The sequence below is a fragment of the Medicago sativa genome, chromosome 5 (assembly GCF_051527215.1).
Source record: "Medicago sativa cultivar Bolivia chromosome 5, Bolivia_mono, whole genome shotgun sequence".
NCBI lineage: Eukaryota > Viridiplantae > Streptophyta > Magnoliopsida > Fabales > Fabaceae > Medicago > Medicago sativa.
In genome coordinates this window covers 34548510-34563685 of record NC_140753.1, presented here as the reverse complement: position 1 = coordinate 34563685, position 15176 = coordinate 34548510, and the positions used below count along the sequence as shown (strand labels likewise).

Below are 15176 nucleotides of genomic sequence, written 5' to 3'. Positions count from 1 at the left end.
GTACCGTTTGAAAATCACCCTGTCTCGTGAGGACTTGCGAAACTTGGGGTTGGTCAGTTGAAATACAATCCGGATAACATACTCCGGACATAAGAGCTGTATTCCGGAGAAGATATTCCGCACGCCCTGTATTCAAAACGAGCGGGAAAAAGTAGACGTCTTTTCCGGAATATGTAATCCGGATAGCTAGGTTATATATAGTTCTCTAGAACCTAGCTGAAGCAGACCACCTTTATCAAAAACACTCCCTACACCTCTAAAAAACACTCCATTTGGGCGAAATCTTGGTTTGGAGCAGCAATCTGGCCATAAAAGGGTGCTAACATCATCATTTTCGTCTGAATGCAAAGGTAATGTGTATATAAACCTTTCCCTAGTCGATTTTTAGGCGATTAAGATTTGATCACGTTGTATGATCTTCACTGTACTTATCCAGAACACGTAATCCGGATTGTGTTCATGCATTCCGGATAACATTTTCCGGACACCAGCAGTAGAGAAGCCGTGTTCATTTTCTGACTCTGTTTTGCACTGTTTTCAGTTATGGTTGTTCCTGTTGATCCCCCGAATGATGATGGACCTGAATGATGATGGACCTCAGAATGAACCTCATGTTGTGGAAGAGCTTCTTTTACTTGAATATGCACATGATTCCGGAGATGCCAAATCCGAGAATCCCCTACCACCACCCCCGAAAGTAGTGGATGCTCCTCCTCATATTCCTCCTGTTGTACCACCTCCAGTTGTTGCTGTTTGTATTGACCAGCGCGAACATTTTACCACCAAACACAAGTTTACAACACGGAATGATTTGTTGGAGTGGGTTCGGGAGAAAGCTAGGAAGCTTGGGTTTTCCACTGTTATTGGTAAATCCGATAACGGTGGCAACGGAAGAAATGCATTTGTTACTTTGATATGTGAAAGGGGAGGTTCATACACTGAGTACAAGAGAAGGAGTCGGCGTGAGATAGCTGGTTCGGTTAAATGTGAATGTCCATTTAGGCTGAGAGGTTACTTGTTGACTGGTGGTGAGTGGAGCCTCAAAGTTGGTGATGGTAAACACAACCATGGCATGACAGATGTGTTGAAAGGTCATAAAACCGTCGGTCGTCTAAACCCAAATAAACGTGTTCACCTTGAAGAGATGGTGGAATCTAATGTTCCTCCGAGGCAAATGCTTACCAACTTTTTGATAATTGGACCCGGTTCAAAGTTGTATGCGCAAAATTTCCCAAGTTTTTGGATTATGTTGAAAAGACAATTTTGGATCCGGTTAAGGATAAGTTTGTGAGGTTTTGGGTTGGCAAACACCTTCATATGGGGAATACTACAACAAACAGAGCTGAATCTGCACACGCTCGGTTGAAAAAGTATCTGAGTAGTAGTATGGGTGATTTGAGCACAAACTGGAAATCCGTTCATGCCATGCTAGAGCTGCAACATACCGCAATACATGCTTCGTTTCAGACGAGCATTATCATGCTTGAACATCGGTTCAAAGACAAGGTGTTGTGGTCTAGGTTGATCCGGAACATTTCAAGGGAAGCTTTGCATCATCTCGTAGTGGAGTACAATAAAGCACTTGAAATTGGTACGGATAAATCAAGATGTGGTTGTTTGAGTTTGATCACATACGGGTTACCGTGTGCATGTATGCTAGCTTTGAAGATCAAGAACGGCACCGCCATTCGTTTGGAAGAAATTCACACCCACTGGAAGAGGTTGGGGTTCGAGTACGAGGTTAACCCGAAGCTTAAAAAAGAAGACATCTCTCTATTGCCAGAATGGGATATTCTCCAGGTATTTTTTTCAAAACTGTCTCTGTTTATGTTCTGCCCAGGATTTCTGTTTCTGTATTATGTACTGGTGCAATCCGGATTATATAATGCGGACATAACAGTTGTATTTCGGAATATGTAATCCGGATAAGTAGCATTTACGTCCCATGCAAGTGCATTTAAGGCTCATGCAAAGGGTGTATCGGGAAGTTCCGGATTATACAATCCGGATTAGCTTGTCTATTTCGGATTGTATAATTCGGAAGTCACCAGTAGTAACAGAATGGCATGTTTCTGACTGGTTTTCCTCTGACTGTTTTGTTACACATTGTAGGCGCGGTTCAAGGACGCCGATTACAACATGAAAGTGCATTTGAAAGAACAATTCCGGCAATTTGTTTTTACCGAAAACCACCTCTATGCGTCCACCGCCAAATAAGGTCACCACCAAAGGAGCTCCAAAGAAAGATAAGCAAAACATTCGATCGACAAGGCGGTCCCCTTCCCTATGGGAGATTGTTGACTCCCAAGAGCAAGAAACATGGGGTTCACAGACACGGTCAACAGGGACAAGTAGAAAGAGAGCACGGAAAAGCAACATGTCTCCTACTCCTCCTAAGCCAATTCCAAAAAATCCCAAGAAGCTAACACCCGTTGAGGTCCACATACCAAACAAAGACCAAATCCCAATTTGGATGCATGGCTTTATTGAAAAGGTTACGGATGTACCCGGTGATGGCCATTGTGGGTTCCGAGCAGTTGCGGTCCTACGTAACTTGACTGTTGATGATCACGTATTAGTCCGGTACAACCTTTACAAAGAGCTTATCGGTGTAGAAAATGACCGCTATCGGAGGATGATTAATGATGATAGGCGGTATAACGAGGTCTTGGACGCTCTATCCTACTCCGGTATTGGCATTGCACCACCGGATAAATGGATGACAATGCCGGATATGGGGTTCCTCATCGCACAGAAATTCAACCAAACGGTTGTTGTGTTGTCCATTGGGAAATCAGAAACCTTTTTCCCTCTATGTGGTCCACCGCCGCCTCCAACTATCGATCCGTTGATATGTCTAGCATATGTGAATGACAACCATTTTATGGCCTTGAAATTGAAGGATGGTTGTCCGATTCCTCCCACTTCCGCTCTATGGAGACAATACCATCGAGAGGATGCAGACACATGACCTGATAGATATGTCAGCCGGATGGCAGATTATAATGAGCTAAGTCGGGCGGCGGGTGTTGAGGTCATAGAAGATGATGAAGAGTTGTACGTTGTTGAAAATCTTGATCCCGATGAGAGGGTTGGTGCTGGTCCTGCTCCTGGTGTGAAGGTTGAAGTGGATGATAGTCCCATTGATCTTTCGGCGCCATAGATTAGATATATATCATTAGTTTAGTTGAAATGTATATCATTAGGTGAAATGTGTAATGATATAAATTCAACTTTTTTTGGTATAATGATATATATATATATATATATATATATATATATATATATAATCATTTTTTGATATAATATTTAAGTTAATTGTCTTTTATACAAACATATATAATGATTTATTGAAAAAAAATGATAAAAACCACGATGACATGAAAATCTGTTTCAGTTCTGTTTCAGTTCTGTGCACTGCTTCATTCCGGATTATATAATCCGGAAATCCCCGAGGGTAATTTTGGAAAAAAATAGGGCGCGCTAGGAAAGACATAGGGTGGGAAAAGTAATACTCTAAAAAGTATATACAGTAAAAAATGGCATAGACCCAGAGTGGGCCTTTACTAGTTGAAAAATGCTAGTTCCCCCTTTGAAGTGAAACAAGGCTTTCCTTGTATACAACAGCTCTGAATGAATCATCATACTTCCCATAATCTTTGACTTTTAGATCCTTTGTTTTTTGTGAGTCATGTTCATGCAACACCAACTCATCATCACAACATTTCCAAAGAAAACGATTACTCCCAATGAACCCCATAAGCCTATCAATCTCTAACTCAATGGACCCAACACTATATTGCTTGATCCAAGAACTTTCATCCCAATAATCTCTCATCACCCAAACATCAAAGTGTTTCACATTTCCTCTTATAGGGTTAACAATGAAACCAATTGTAGAAGATTCTTCAAAGGGTGCTAATGTTGCAAAAGTTTCTTGTGAAGACTCACATATTCTTGGTACTTTAATTTTTCTAAAAACTTCATTGACTATGTCAAATGACAAAACAAAATCTTGTTTCATACCTTGAGATTCATGATCATCATTAACAAAGCTCCACCAGTGACAAGAATTGTTTGCATAAGTATAAACCCGAGACGACGATGAACCACAAATTTCAATGGGAAGAGGAAGAGTATTAGCATCAAGCTTTTTCCAAGAGTTTGTATTAAGACTGTATAACTCAGCTGTCCAATACCCTTTTTGTCTTTCATCTGTTTCCTTTAACCAAAGATCTTTGAGCACAATAACTTTAAAGTCATTAGTTTTTGGGTCAAAACCAAAACTAGCATAATCAGTGAGAGAATAAATGCCATTTGAATCTGTCAAATGGGATTCAGGTAAAGCCTTGAATTGTTGCAAAGAAGCATTCATCAAGACACTTGGATTTCCTTGAAGTAAATATATACCATTGCATGGTCCTATAATTTCAGACCAATATTTATGTTCAGAATTGTATTGCTCAGGAGGGTTTAAAAGAGAAGAAGAAACATGGTTTTTAGGATCATTGAAAGTTGAAGAATGAAGAGAAATGGTAGTTTTGAGGCTTGAAATAAAGGGTCTACGAATGACCAAGAGATGCTCTTCTTGGTTTTGAAGTTGGTTATGGAAAGAATAGTAATTGTTTGTAAAATGAGAATCAGTTATGAGATTGTACCATGTTTTGCAAACAAGCTTGTTTTTCAACAACTCTCTTGAAGGTAACCTTGAGAGAATGTTTGATACCAATTCATGTGGTATATTTTCCATGGTTGTTGATACCATCTTTCTTTTAGGTTTTTGAACTGGTTTGAAAAACAATGCTAATTTGGAAAATTGAATTTTCTTGAATGCTAGAAATAGAAGAAAGTAGAAAAAGTAAAAAGATAGCATGATTAGTTGTTTGGAATGGGTTTGGTTGTGATAAGTGATAAAGATTGTGTGCATGTTTTGAAGATAATATTAGATATACTTATAGATAAGTTTTTCACTGTTTGATCCTTACCAAATACCGTGTACGTTGCCTATGACTTGGTCTTTGGTCATTGTATATAAAATTCTTTTCACATACCTTTACAATATAATATTCAGATTATTAGTTTGATTTTAAGCATCCATTTTTGGAAATTTATCAGTGATCGAGAAGTGAAGACCACGAAATTTTCAACCGGTTTACCAATACAAACAGTGATCGATCATGAAACGAAATGATACTAATATTTACGCGACAAAAGAAATTAAAATATTGCTTCGGATTAAATAGAGATAATCATGAGCTTAGTTCAGTAGAAACATTCCACAATATATACAGGTAATATTTCAATTACTTTATTATGATGTGAATTTCTTTTTTTTTTTGAGCAAAAAAAAATATAATATGATGTGAATTACTTTTTATTATGATGTGAATTACTTTATTATGATGTGGATTTCTAACTTATAAATTATTTGACAAAATAAATAAAAAATATAATAGATAGTCAACCATATCTCTATTATTTGAGGTGTGTTGAGTAATTTGATTTGCATTTCTTAGGTATGGGAAAATCAAATTGGTCTACGGATAGAACCCGGAATTAGACATACTTGTCTTGGAATTAACATTAAAAATTGTTTTTTTTTTTTTTTTAGGTAACCTAATGGCTATAATTTACTTTTTTTAAGATGAATAAGTAGGTTGATCGGAGTTCGAACCTCGGCTCCTACATGTGACAATGCATGTCCCTACGAACTGAGCTATGTTTACGGGGACAATTGTCATTTTTTAATGAGACATTAAAATTTGTCACGAAAGTTACTTTATATTTTTTTTTTACAAGAAGTTACTTTATATTTATTGGGAATAAAACAATGAAAATCCCGGACGATAATCCAACCAAATTTTAAATCAAATTTCTTATTTAGACATCAATAAAAGATGAATATAGGTTAATTATTTGAGTTAACATCAATTAAAATTATTTATTAATCTTTTAGTATCACCCTTATAAACAAATTAATGATTTTGATTTGTGATAACTCAAACAATATTTTACTTAACTTTTGTTAATAGACTTGTCCCCAATTTTTAAAGGTTGAACTACTTTTTTCTTTGGATTTTTTTTCAAAGAGACTGCAAAATAAATTAAAGAGAGTATACGCGTCAAACCAATTTCTCTGTAGGGCATCTACATTTGTTTTTGTCATCGCTGTATGGGCGGTGCGTCATGCAGAAACGTGGAAAAATTGACAAAGACTGAAGAGTTATGATATGAAATTTGTCAACCTTTTAACATATGTCGAAATATCATACTACCTCCGTCCCTAATTATAAGACCCTTTTATCAAAATTACGAGAATTAAGAAAGTTGATAATAATATTAAATTTGTTTATAATTACTATTGTTTTTACAATTTTATCCTTAAGAGAGAGTTAGTTTATGTTTTCAACATAATATTTATTGTTGATTGAAGAAAAAGATGCAAAATAAATAGGGGTATGGTGGTAAAGAAATAATTAATGTAATTGAAAATAACAAAAAGGTCTTATAAAAAGGGACAAAAATTTTTTCAAAAGGATTTTATAATTAGAGACGAGGTACTAATAACTAAAACTAAATTTGTCATCGTTGACATTTAAAATAAGTGGCCAGATAGATATTTACACGTTCTTCATGTTGAAGTTTTTTGCTTAGCCTTGTAAAAAAAATATATATCAAATACTTCAAATGGTCATTTAAGATAGATATTTGTAATATTGTTTAAAACATTTATGTAATAAATTGATCTCTTAAATCATAAAGTCGGCTTAAACGTGATTATTGCGATTGTTTAATGTCAAATTCGTAGGTTTAAATTTACCGTTCTTAAAACTAGAGTTCGTATTAATCAATATTAATTTGAAACAAAAATTAATCAATTACTTAATTTATAACGTTTTTGATAATATATTTATTTGTAAAATTAGATTTGAATTTGCAAACAAGAAGTAAATGTGTTTAAGTAAGAGTAGTGCTAATACCACTCTCTTTTCAACACTCTTCACCACTTATTTTTTATTAGCTTAAATCATGTTGGGTCTCACATTTTGGAAATGGGTTCCACTAAAAGTAGAGGGTCATATATTGGTTTCATCTAATAAGAGAATGAGTGTTGAAGAGAGTGTTGAAAAATGAGTGTCCCTAACATTGCTCGTTTAAAGTAATCATGTTTGATATCACAAACATTTTTAAATCGGTCACCTCAATATTAAAGAGTCGCATAAACACCTTAACGAAGTTGGATAAAAAAAAGGTAACAATGTACACATTTTATAACTCGAAGGACCGATTTATTACATAAAAACTTAAAGGATTAACATATTACAAACATCTAACTTAAATGACTATAATAAGTATTTGACCTAAAAAATACTTATAGCATTTCATCAATAAAGATGTCATGGTACAAGTTCAAATATAAGCTGGATGTAGAAAAAAGAGCATGAGTTGTTTCCTCGGATTGTCTTGTAATAAATTCAACCCTTGAGCTTTGAGGAAAAGAAGTAGAAAAAGGATCCCTACAATCTAGTAAAATAACACCTAATTGAGAAACATGACATCCATGAAAATAGAGAGAAAAGCTTAGAAAACTATTGTATTGATGATAGTTGAAAATGATACAAGAATGAAAAAGATCGGTACAAATGAGTCAACTATGTGACTTATATAGTAACTAAACTAGTGTCCTAACTAACTATATCATTATTCTTAATAGCCTCCCTCAAACTCAAGGTAAGAAAACTCTTAACTTGAGTTTGGATTACAAAGCTAAAAGTCAAACAAAAAAAATGCTACACTGACTTCAAATGGGATACTTATGCAAGAAAATTTCATGTCATTGTCTTCAAAAAATAACACTTCTGCAATGTTGGCATATCCATAACAGTTGCAGCACAAAATCTATGCCCATTAGATCTAAAACACCAAGCATGAATAATAGAACCAGCATCAATAGAGTAAATTAAAGTCTCTTTCCTTTAGCTATTGATCCCACAACAAAATCACTCCATCTTTCCCACCAGAAGCATAGAGAGAACCATCAGTACATTCAGACAATGAGAGAAAAACTGAGCAAATCAGGAACCTATGAATCAAAATGCTTAACCATTGAGTAGAAGCCACAAACACATGCTTAACCACTTAATAGAAGCTACCATCATCAAAGCCATAAGGCCAAAACTTAATCATCAAGCAAAAGCCATAACTCAAGGCTTAATCACTTGGAGGAAACAACCATGCTTAACCACCATAAGGCAGAAGCTAACATAAATGCTTAACCATCTATGACAGAAGCATCAGGCTTAACCATCATAGACAAAAGCTCAACCATAAATGCTTAACCATCTATGACAGAAGCATCATGCTTAACCATCATAGACAGAAGCTAAAGATAACAAGCCAATTAAGGCAAAAGCTTAACCACCTAACAAAGGCAAAAGCAGCCAATGCTTAACCATCTATGACAGAAGCATCATGCTTGACCATCATAGACAGAAGCTCACCACAAAGCCAATAAGGCTAATCATCAATGGAATAAAGTCACCAGAGTATGAAGTGAAATGTGTCTTCAACCCATATACACCAATCAGTAATAACAAACCACCAAAGTAAACCAACAAATTACTAGAGACACTCCACTTGATTGGGAGAAACTAATGTGGTAGCACCATCAGAGCAAAGATAAAAACACCAAAACAAGTGTTGTGAACATTTACACAACTAGAACAAAATAATTCCTGAAGCTTCACCTTGTAGTCTACCCAACACCACTTTGCCAATATTATTTTTCTCAAAATTTCAACTCTGTTACTCTGCTATAGCTACATACAGGCTGCAACAAAACCTCATTCAAATAAAACCAACCTAAATTGCCTTCAATCATCACACCAAAAAAGAAGTAATATCAATATCGAAATGCAACAATTAGTGCAGCAAGAAAAATTGCCATAATAACTTTGCAGACCAATTACCAACCATGCATCAAATGCAAAACTTCTAACATCAAAGATAATAAATCCAACATTTTGAAGAACTCTTCATTCCAACAGACAAACGCAAAACTTCATGGAATAAAGGGAACTCATAAACCACACCATCAACAATATCAATGCCTCAATTTTAGAGACGACAAAATGGTATGATGTTGAACCTCAAATAGTTGAATACACACAAACTCAATTAGTGAAAACTTGACAAAGCAATAAGAACCAACACCACAATGGTAGAACTTCCAAATACTCATCAATTCAATAACCAATTGCCTTTAGACTCCAAAGTGGAGAAGACACAACCATCTTGTGTGGAGGATTGTGAGTAGCCAAAAACAAATGCTTCATACTCATTAGAAATCACCATAAAATGAAGAGGTTGGATTCACAAACTTGAAATTCCCAACGTAGCTCTTCCTTACACTACAACAAAATACCCCCTTTAATGGCATTCATTTTTGCATTTAATAGCGTTTTTGAAGCGCTAAGAAAGCCCCCGCTATTATATGTCAAAACCTCTATAATAGCGCTTTCTAAACGCTATTAAACAATCAGTGTTTCAATAGCGCTTTCAGAAAAGCGCTAACATAACCTTATTTTGGTGCTATTTTTAAACATATGTTTCTTAGCGTTTTTGAGAAAGCACTATCTTAACTATCCCCCTCTTTATTAGCGCTTTCAAAAAAGCGCTAATAAAGATGTGTCATTAAAAGCTTTTATTTTATTCCTGCATTCGAAAGTTCAATATTGCAGTAAATTAGCAAATCAGTCAAACATCTCATTGCATCCATTGATAAAAAAATAAACACTAGTAATATGTTCATCAAAAACTTGGTTACAAAATAAATCTCATAATCAATCCTAGAGAAGGACATCTAATTTATAAAACTAAAAAAATTGTAAGGCCAGTACACATATAGCAAAAGTAAAAAACACCCAACTGCAAAGGTACTAATGCAAGCGATCCAACGTCTAGTGGTTAAAGCTACCTCTAACAAATAATTTCATGTGTCATATGGAAGGAAATTTTAATTTTGTATTGTTCGATATCCAGCACAGAATCCATATGCCCAAGATTTTATCTCTCTACCTTAATAAAAACGACAGAGTGAACTAACCTGATTCATGAGAGATGAGGATAGTCAATGCAAATGCGCAGTGCATAATCGGCAGAAAAATTCAGAAGCATGAGATATTCTATGTTAAAATGCCAACCTAAATAGTGTTGCAAACATGCAAAATATTATGCTGAAGACTAGTCTCCTAACAATACACTTGTGTTTGGATTTCACAAATGCACACTACCTCAGTTGGAGTTCACAGACAAATGCACACACACATGCAAACTACTAATCATCTCAGGTCTACGATAGAATAAAAAAGAAATATAAAAGATATTAACATTGATTTTGAATAAAAGAGAAACTAACACTCATTTTAAATAAAAAATAAACTTACAAGGAGAACTTGAATCAAAATCATACAGTTTGTTCATGATAGTAGATTTGCCAACTAGGATGAGGTTCACTTGGCGGCTTTCGACACACTACACAACCTTCGTCAAACTTCTTCGCGTGCATGTATAGCTACAAAGTTAAATTATGAAGTTTGAGGAATCAAGCTATTTGTTCTCTGCACACAAAAAATAACACATCAAAAAAGTAGGCTCATGATGATGTGGTATGCTAGTTATGCAAAGACACTTGCACTTGTTCTCTACCTTTGTATAATGCATAATTACAACCATTGGTGGAATATCAATAATTAGGATTGTGATAAAACAAGTACTTGAAAGCCAAATTGTCTTATTTGATTTTTATAATCAAATGCTATGATTCTGCATTATACCCTCCAAAATGCAGGGCTAAAACAAGAACTACATTTTATTTCTTTTTATATCCTTAGATTGTAAAGGAAAAAAAAATTAAAATATATAGACATGAGATTGATATATAAAATATGTGCTGACATAAGTAAGAAAATAAAAGACCACAAATAGTAAAAAGTCCAAACTCAATATCATCACTGAGACCAACACACACATACTAGTTAGATAGTGAGGAATATCTTAATGTGTAAAACTAAAAAATGCACAAGACTGAATAAAAGACCTATATAAACCTTCTAATTGGATTAGTGATTCTTTATTACTTATTCATACTCAGTTGTATTTAACTTCACCAATATTTTATAGCCATAAGCAAATCATAAATAAGATGCCATATAAGAATATGTGATAACAAGACAACCAAACAAGCAACTATGACTTACCTACATAAGGTCCACACGAATATTTCTTTACATACAAAATAAGAAAGCAACAACTAGAGAGAAAAAATTAACAAGTGTTTTTCTTTGACAATCTAAGGCAACTTATTTAATATTATAGTGATGATTTTGACAAAAGATAAACTTTGAAATTTCAATAAAATAACGATGTCACCATGGTTTCGTCAAACTTACCATGAAGTCAAACATAGTGGACAAAACACTAAACTAAATTCCATTAAAACAAATCATATCAAGTGAAATTGAAGGAGGTGAAATGATGTGATGAACTTTCTTAACATAGTGGAATGATGACAGTCAGTCATACACTATTTTTAGAGTCATTTTAATTAAGTTTTTAGTTTATTTTTATAGTTTAGTATTTAATTTAGAGTCATTTTGAATAAATTATCGTCTTAAAATTATTGTGTCACATAGTAGAATATCATTATATTTAAGTGGTAATATGAACAAGGAAAGAAAAGTTTGGCTAATTGAATTTGGTTGATGGCCACATGATTTACTTTTGATGGTATGAATGAAACAAAAGAAAATGAGGACACATGTGTAACTTGAGGTGCTGAAATCAATTGAACAAGTGGGCCTTTGACCTATGTTTTGTTTGTTGACCGATAGAACCAATAGGTCACAAAATAGAAAGGAATTCTGCTCTTTACCCAAATGGTTTTGCTCACTCCCAAAGTAAAAGTCCAAAATGTCCATACACAACTTAACTTGCGCTAGTGTATTCTGAGCTCATGTTAAGTCACGCTACGTGACTTAATATGCGTTAGTGTATTATGAACGTGACTTAAGTCATGCTCCACTTAGCACTAGCGCAAGTTAACTCACGCTAGTTGGCCGGTGAAGAACAAACGTTTTTCCAACTTTGGTCAGCTTTTCAACATTAAAGAAACACGTTTTTTTACCACTTTCACACGTTTTTTTTGACCACATTTATGTTAGATACAACCTAGGTTCCCATTTCTACCTATAAATACCCTCACATACTTCCTATATTCCTCACATTATCTCCTCCCACTCTCTCCCTCTAATTCTCTTCTTTCGTTGTTTTTTTTTCAATATTCTCTTTGGGGTAAAAAGTGATCAAAATTCGTCGGGGTAAAATAGTGAGTAGCCGACTTGGGAAAGTGATCGACCCTTGGGATAATTTTAAATCTGCTTTTTTTTAACCGCTGAAACTTTTTACCGTGGGTAAAAAGAACTTCTTGTGGTAAAAAAAAACAAGATTTAAATTTAGCCCAAGGGTTGATGATGTATTTTCCCCAAGAAGGCTGCTCACTATTTTATCCCACGAAGATTGATAACTTTTTACCCCAAAAAGGAGAAAATAATTAGATTTAGTGAATAAGTTCAAAATTATTGTATGACAATTGTTGTAATGTATGAATTATTAATAAAATAAGATATTGTTATATGCATCAATTTTATTCATTTATTTTATATATGCTTTTATTTTCTAATGTTGTATTTACTTTTATTAATATTTGTATTTATTTAAAGAATAATACCGAATCAATAATTTAGATTAATGTAAACAAAATAATTTCGAAATAATGTTAATAAAATAATTTAGAATAAATTTAAGAAAATAATTTAGTTTAATGTAAACAAAATAATTTCAGAATAATGTTAATAAAATAATTTAGATTAAAGTTAAGAAGTTAATTTAGATCAGAATTAAGTCATGCAACATGACTTAAGTCACGTTTCTATTATAACTAGCGCAAGTTAACTCACTCAACTAGCGTGAGTTAACTTGCGCTAATGCTAAGTGGTGCGTGACTTAAGTCACATTCATAATACACCAACGCATGTTAAGTCACGTAGCTTGACTTAACATGAGCTCAAAATACACTAGCGCAAGTTAAGTTGCGTAGGGGCATTTTGGACTTTTATTTTGGGAGTGAGCAAAACCATTTAGGTAAAGAGCAGAATTCAATAGAAAGAATTGAGAAACTAGGTTACAGAAGGCTATGAAAGGAGGAAGCACAACACATATTGGTGATCACGTTTTTGGAGAGGAAGAAACGAAAGTGAAGAACTGTGGACGGAAGCTGCGCATACACAAAGAAATAGAAGGCACCAAGGATCGAAGAAAAGCAAAACATCTATATATGTTTGTAATTTCTTTTATTCGTGTTGTTTATTCTTTTACTATGTCTAGCTAATTTCTTTGATTAGGTCTGAGATGATTTTAATTTGAGCTGTTTTAACCTTGTGGTTGGATAAACTCTTTTCAATACAGTTATAATCCTAGTTTTATTCAGAAGTTATGACATAAAAATTAACGTTCATAAAGCCTTCAACGGTTACGAACTCACTTAAGGGATTAGGGTGTTGTAACTTTAGAAGTGTGTTATGAGTCAAGGGATTGATCAAAAATATTTTGTTAATTTGTCGTGAGTCTAGGAGAATAATTGTAGAGACTTAGTGCAATTTACCAAACAGCGATAATTAATTGATTCGAAAGACCTGATCACTTTTTATCTCTATATTTTCCAAAACCATTTATTTTTATTTTTATTTGCAAACTGAACTCAATCAAATATATGCTCTACATACCCGCTATTTGTTAAATCCTTTATTTTAACGCTTTTGCCGAGTAGAAATTGAAACAGTCCATGTGGACACGAACTTATAAATTTTATTACTTCGATATATTTTTAGTACACTTGCTAAAAGTCTATCATGGTACATGAGTAACATGAGATGCTTCACAAATACTTCAAATGCACATTACCAACATTTCAATAATGAACCAGCTCCAAAATAAATCCAATGATCTAATAACGATGAAAAATTTCACCACTATCTCATAGAGTAAGCTTCAAAAAATATCACATTATGTCAAACTAATCACCAATATGTACATAAAGGGTAACAGAACCCGAATGAGAGGGTGGCATTTAGCCTACACACTACACAAATTTGTGTAGCATACACAAGTTATAGAAAAGTTATTTTTAACCATTAGATTAGAGAGGAACATTGATCTTATTATAGTCTGTCTACACTATATGTTTTTCATTTTGTCTTCAACCTCCCACTTTTCATCACCACCAGCACCACCAAACTCAACCATTTCTTACTCTCAACACTGTTGTTTTATAAAATCTTCCTCCACCAGCACCACCCTTCTCTTCCCCACTCACCCACTTCTTGCTGTCAATCTCCTTCCTTCTCTCATGCGTTGATAGTCCTTCCGCCGGCGGTTGTTTTACAACAAACAAGTTCTTCGGCGCCGGCACCGGTTCCGACAGTGGTGGCAATTTCAAATTAAAATAGTTAAAATAACTACTACATTCATCATCAATATTTTCTTTTATTTTCTCAAAACGACCAACAAATGTGTGCTTTCAAGAAATTTCGGATCTGATTTTTTATGGAAGGACAAATGAAGTTCATAAAAACTCAGGGAAGATTCGGAAACTTGAGCTTTATGCTCTCATAAGTTAAATTCAGGATGAAATGAATCAGCTTATACTCTGTCTGGTTAAATTGCTTGTGAATTTGAGAATCATGTTATAATGTGACTAATAATTATCATGTCCCTATGTATTTAGTCTATTTGAATTGATTGGATCTGGACAAGTTATTGTAATTTATTGCAGATGAAGCTCATAAGCATGGACGAACCTAGAAAACTACCCACAACCCTTGAACATTATCGCAATCAAAATGAAATGAATCTTAAAATCACAAAGTTAATGGGAAAGATTGGAGACTATGAACATTAATATATCATATGTGATTGTCTTTTAAAAATAAATCCAAATCAATTTTTACGCTTTAAGCTTTTTGAGTTAGGAATAGGAAAAATCATTGAATGTTGTAGAACATTAGGTAACATACATATACACCAGATTGATTTCACTTTGATAATGGAAAAATGTAAAA

At 34.1% G+C, this 15176-nt stretch overlaps 2 protein-coding genes across 2 annotated transcripts; one reads left to right on the top strand and one right to left on the bottom strand.

Annotated features, from left to right (window-relative positions):
• The first annotated feature begins 574 nt into the window (after nt 1-574).
• On the top strand, nt 575-2971 carry LOC146921983 (uncharacterized). Its single transcript, XM_085711424.1, has 3 exons — nt 575-1159; nt 1258-1800; nt 2159-2971. The coding sequence occupies exons 1-3, from the start codon at nt 575-577 to the stop codon at nt 2969-2971; spliced, it is 1941 nt and encodes a 646-aa protein (XP_085567550.1).
• Nucleotides 2972-3323: 352 nt separating this feature from the next.
• LOC146921982 (F-box/kelch-repeat protein At3g06240-like) lies at nt 3324-4924 on the bottom strand. Its single transcript, XM_085715172.1, has one exon. The coding sequence runs from the start codon at nt 4871-4873 to the stop codon at nt 3581-3583; it is 1293 nt and encodes a 430-aa protein (XP_085571298.1). The 5' UTR covers nt 4874-4924; the 3' UTR covers nt 3324-3580.
• Between the last annotated feature and the right edge of the window lie 10252 nt (nt 4925-15176).

Excerpts from the sequence above, each read along its gene's own strand:
- LOC146921982 (XM_085715172.1), bottom strand. The coding sequence starts at position 4,873 with ATGCTATCTTTTTACTTTTTCTACTTTCTTCTATTTCTAGCATTCAAG.
- LOC146921983 (XM_085711424.1), top strand. The coding sequence starts at position 575 with ATGGACCTGAATGATGATGGACCTCAGAATGAACCTCATGTTGTGGAA. Across the intron at positions 1,160-1,257 it reads AAGAGATGGTGGAATCTAAT|ACAATTTTGGATCCGGTTAA; the intron begins GTTCCTCCGAGG and ends TATGTTGAAAAG. Across the intron at positions 1,801-2,158 it reads CAGAATGGGATATTCTCCAG|AACAATTCCGGCAATTTGTT; the intron begins GTATTTTTTTCA and ends TGCATTTGAAAG.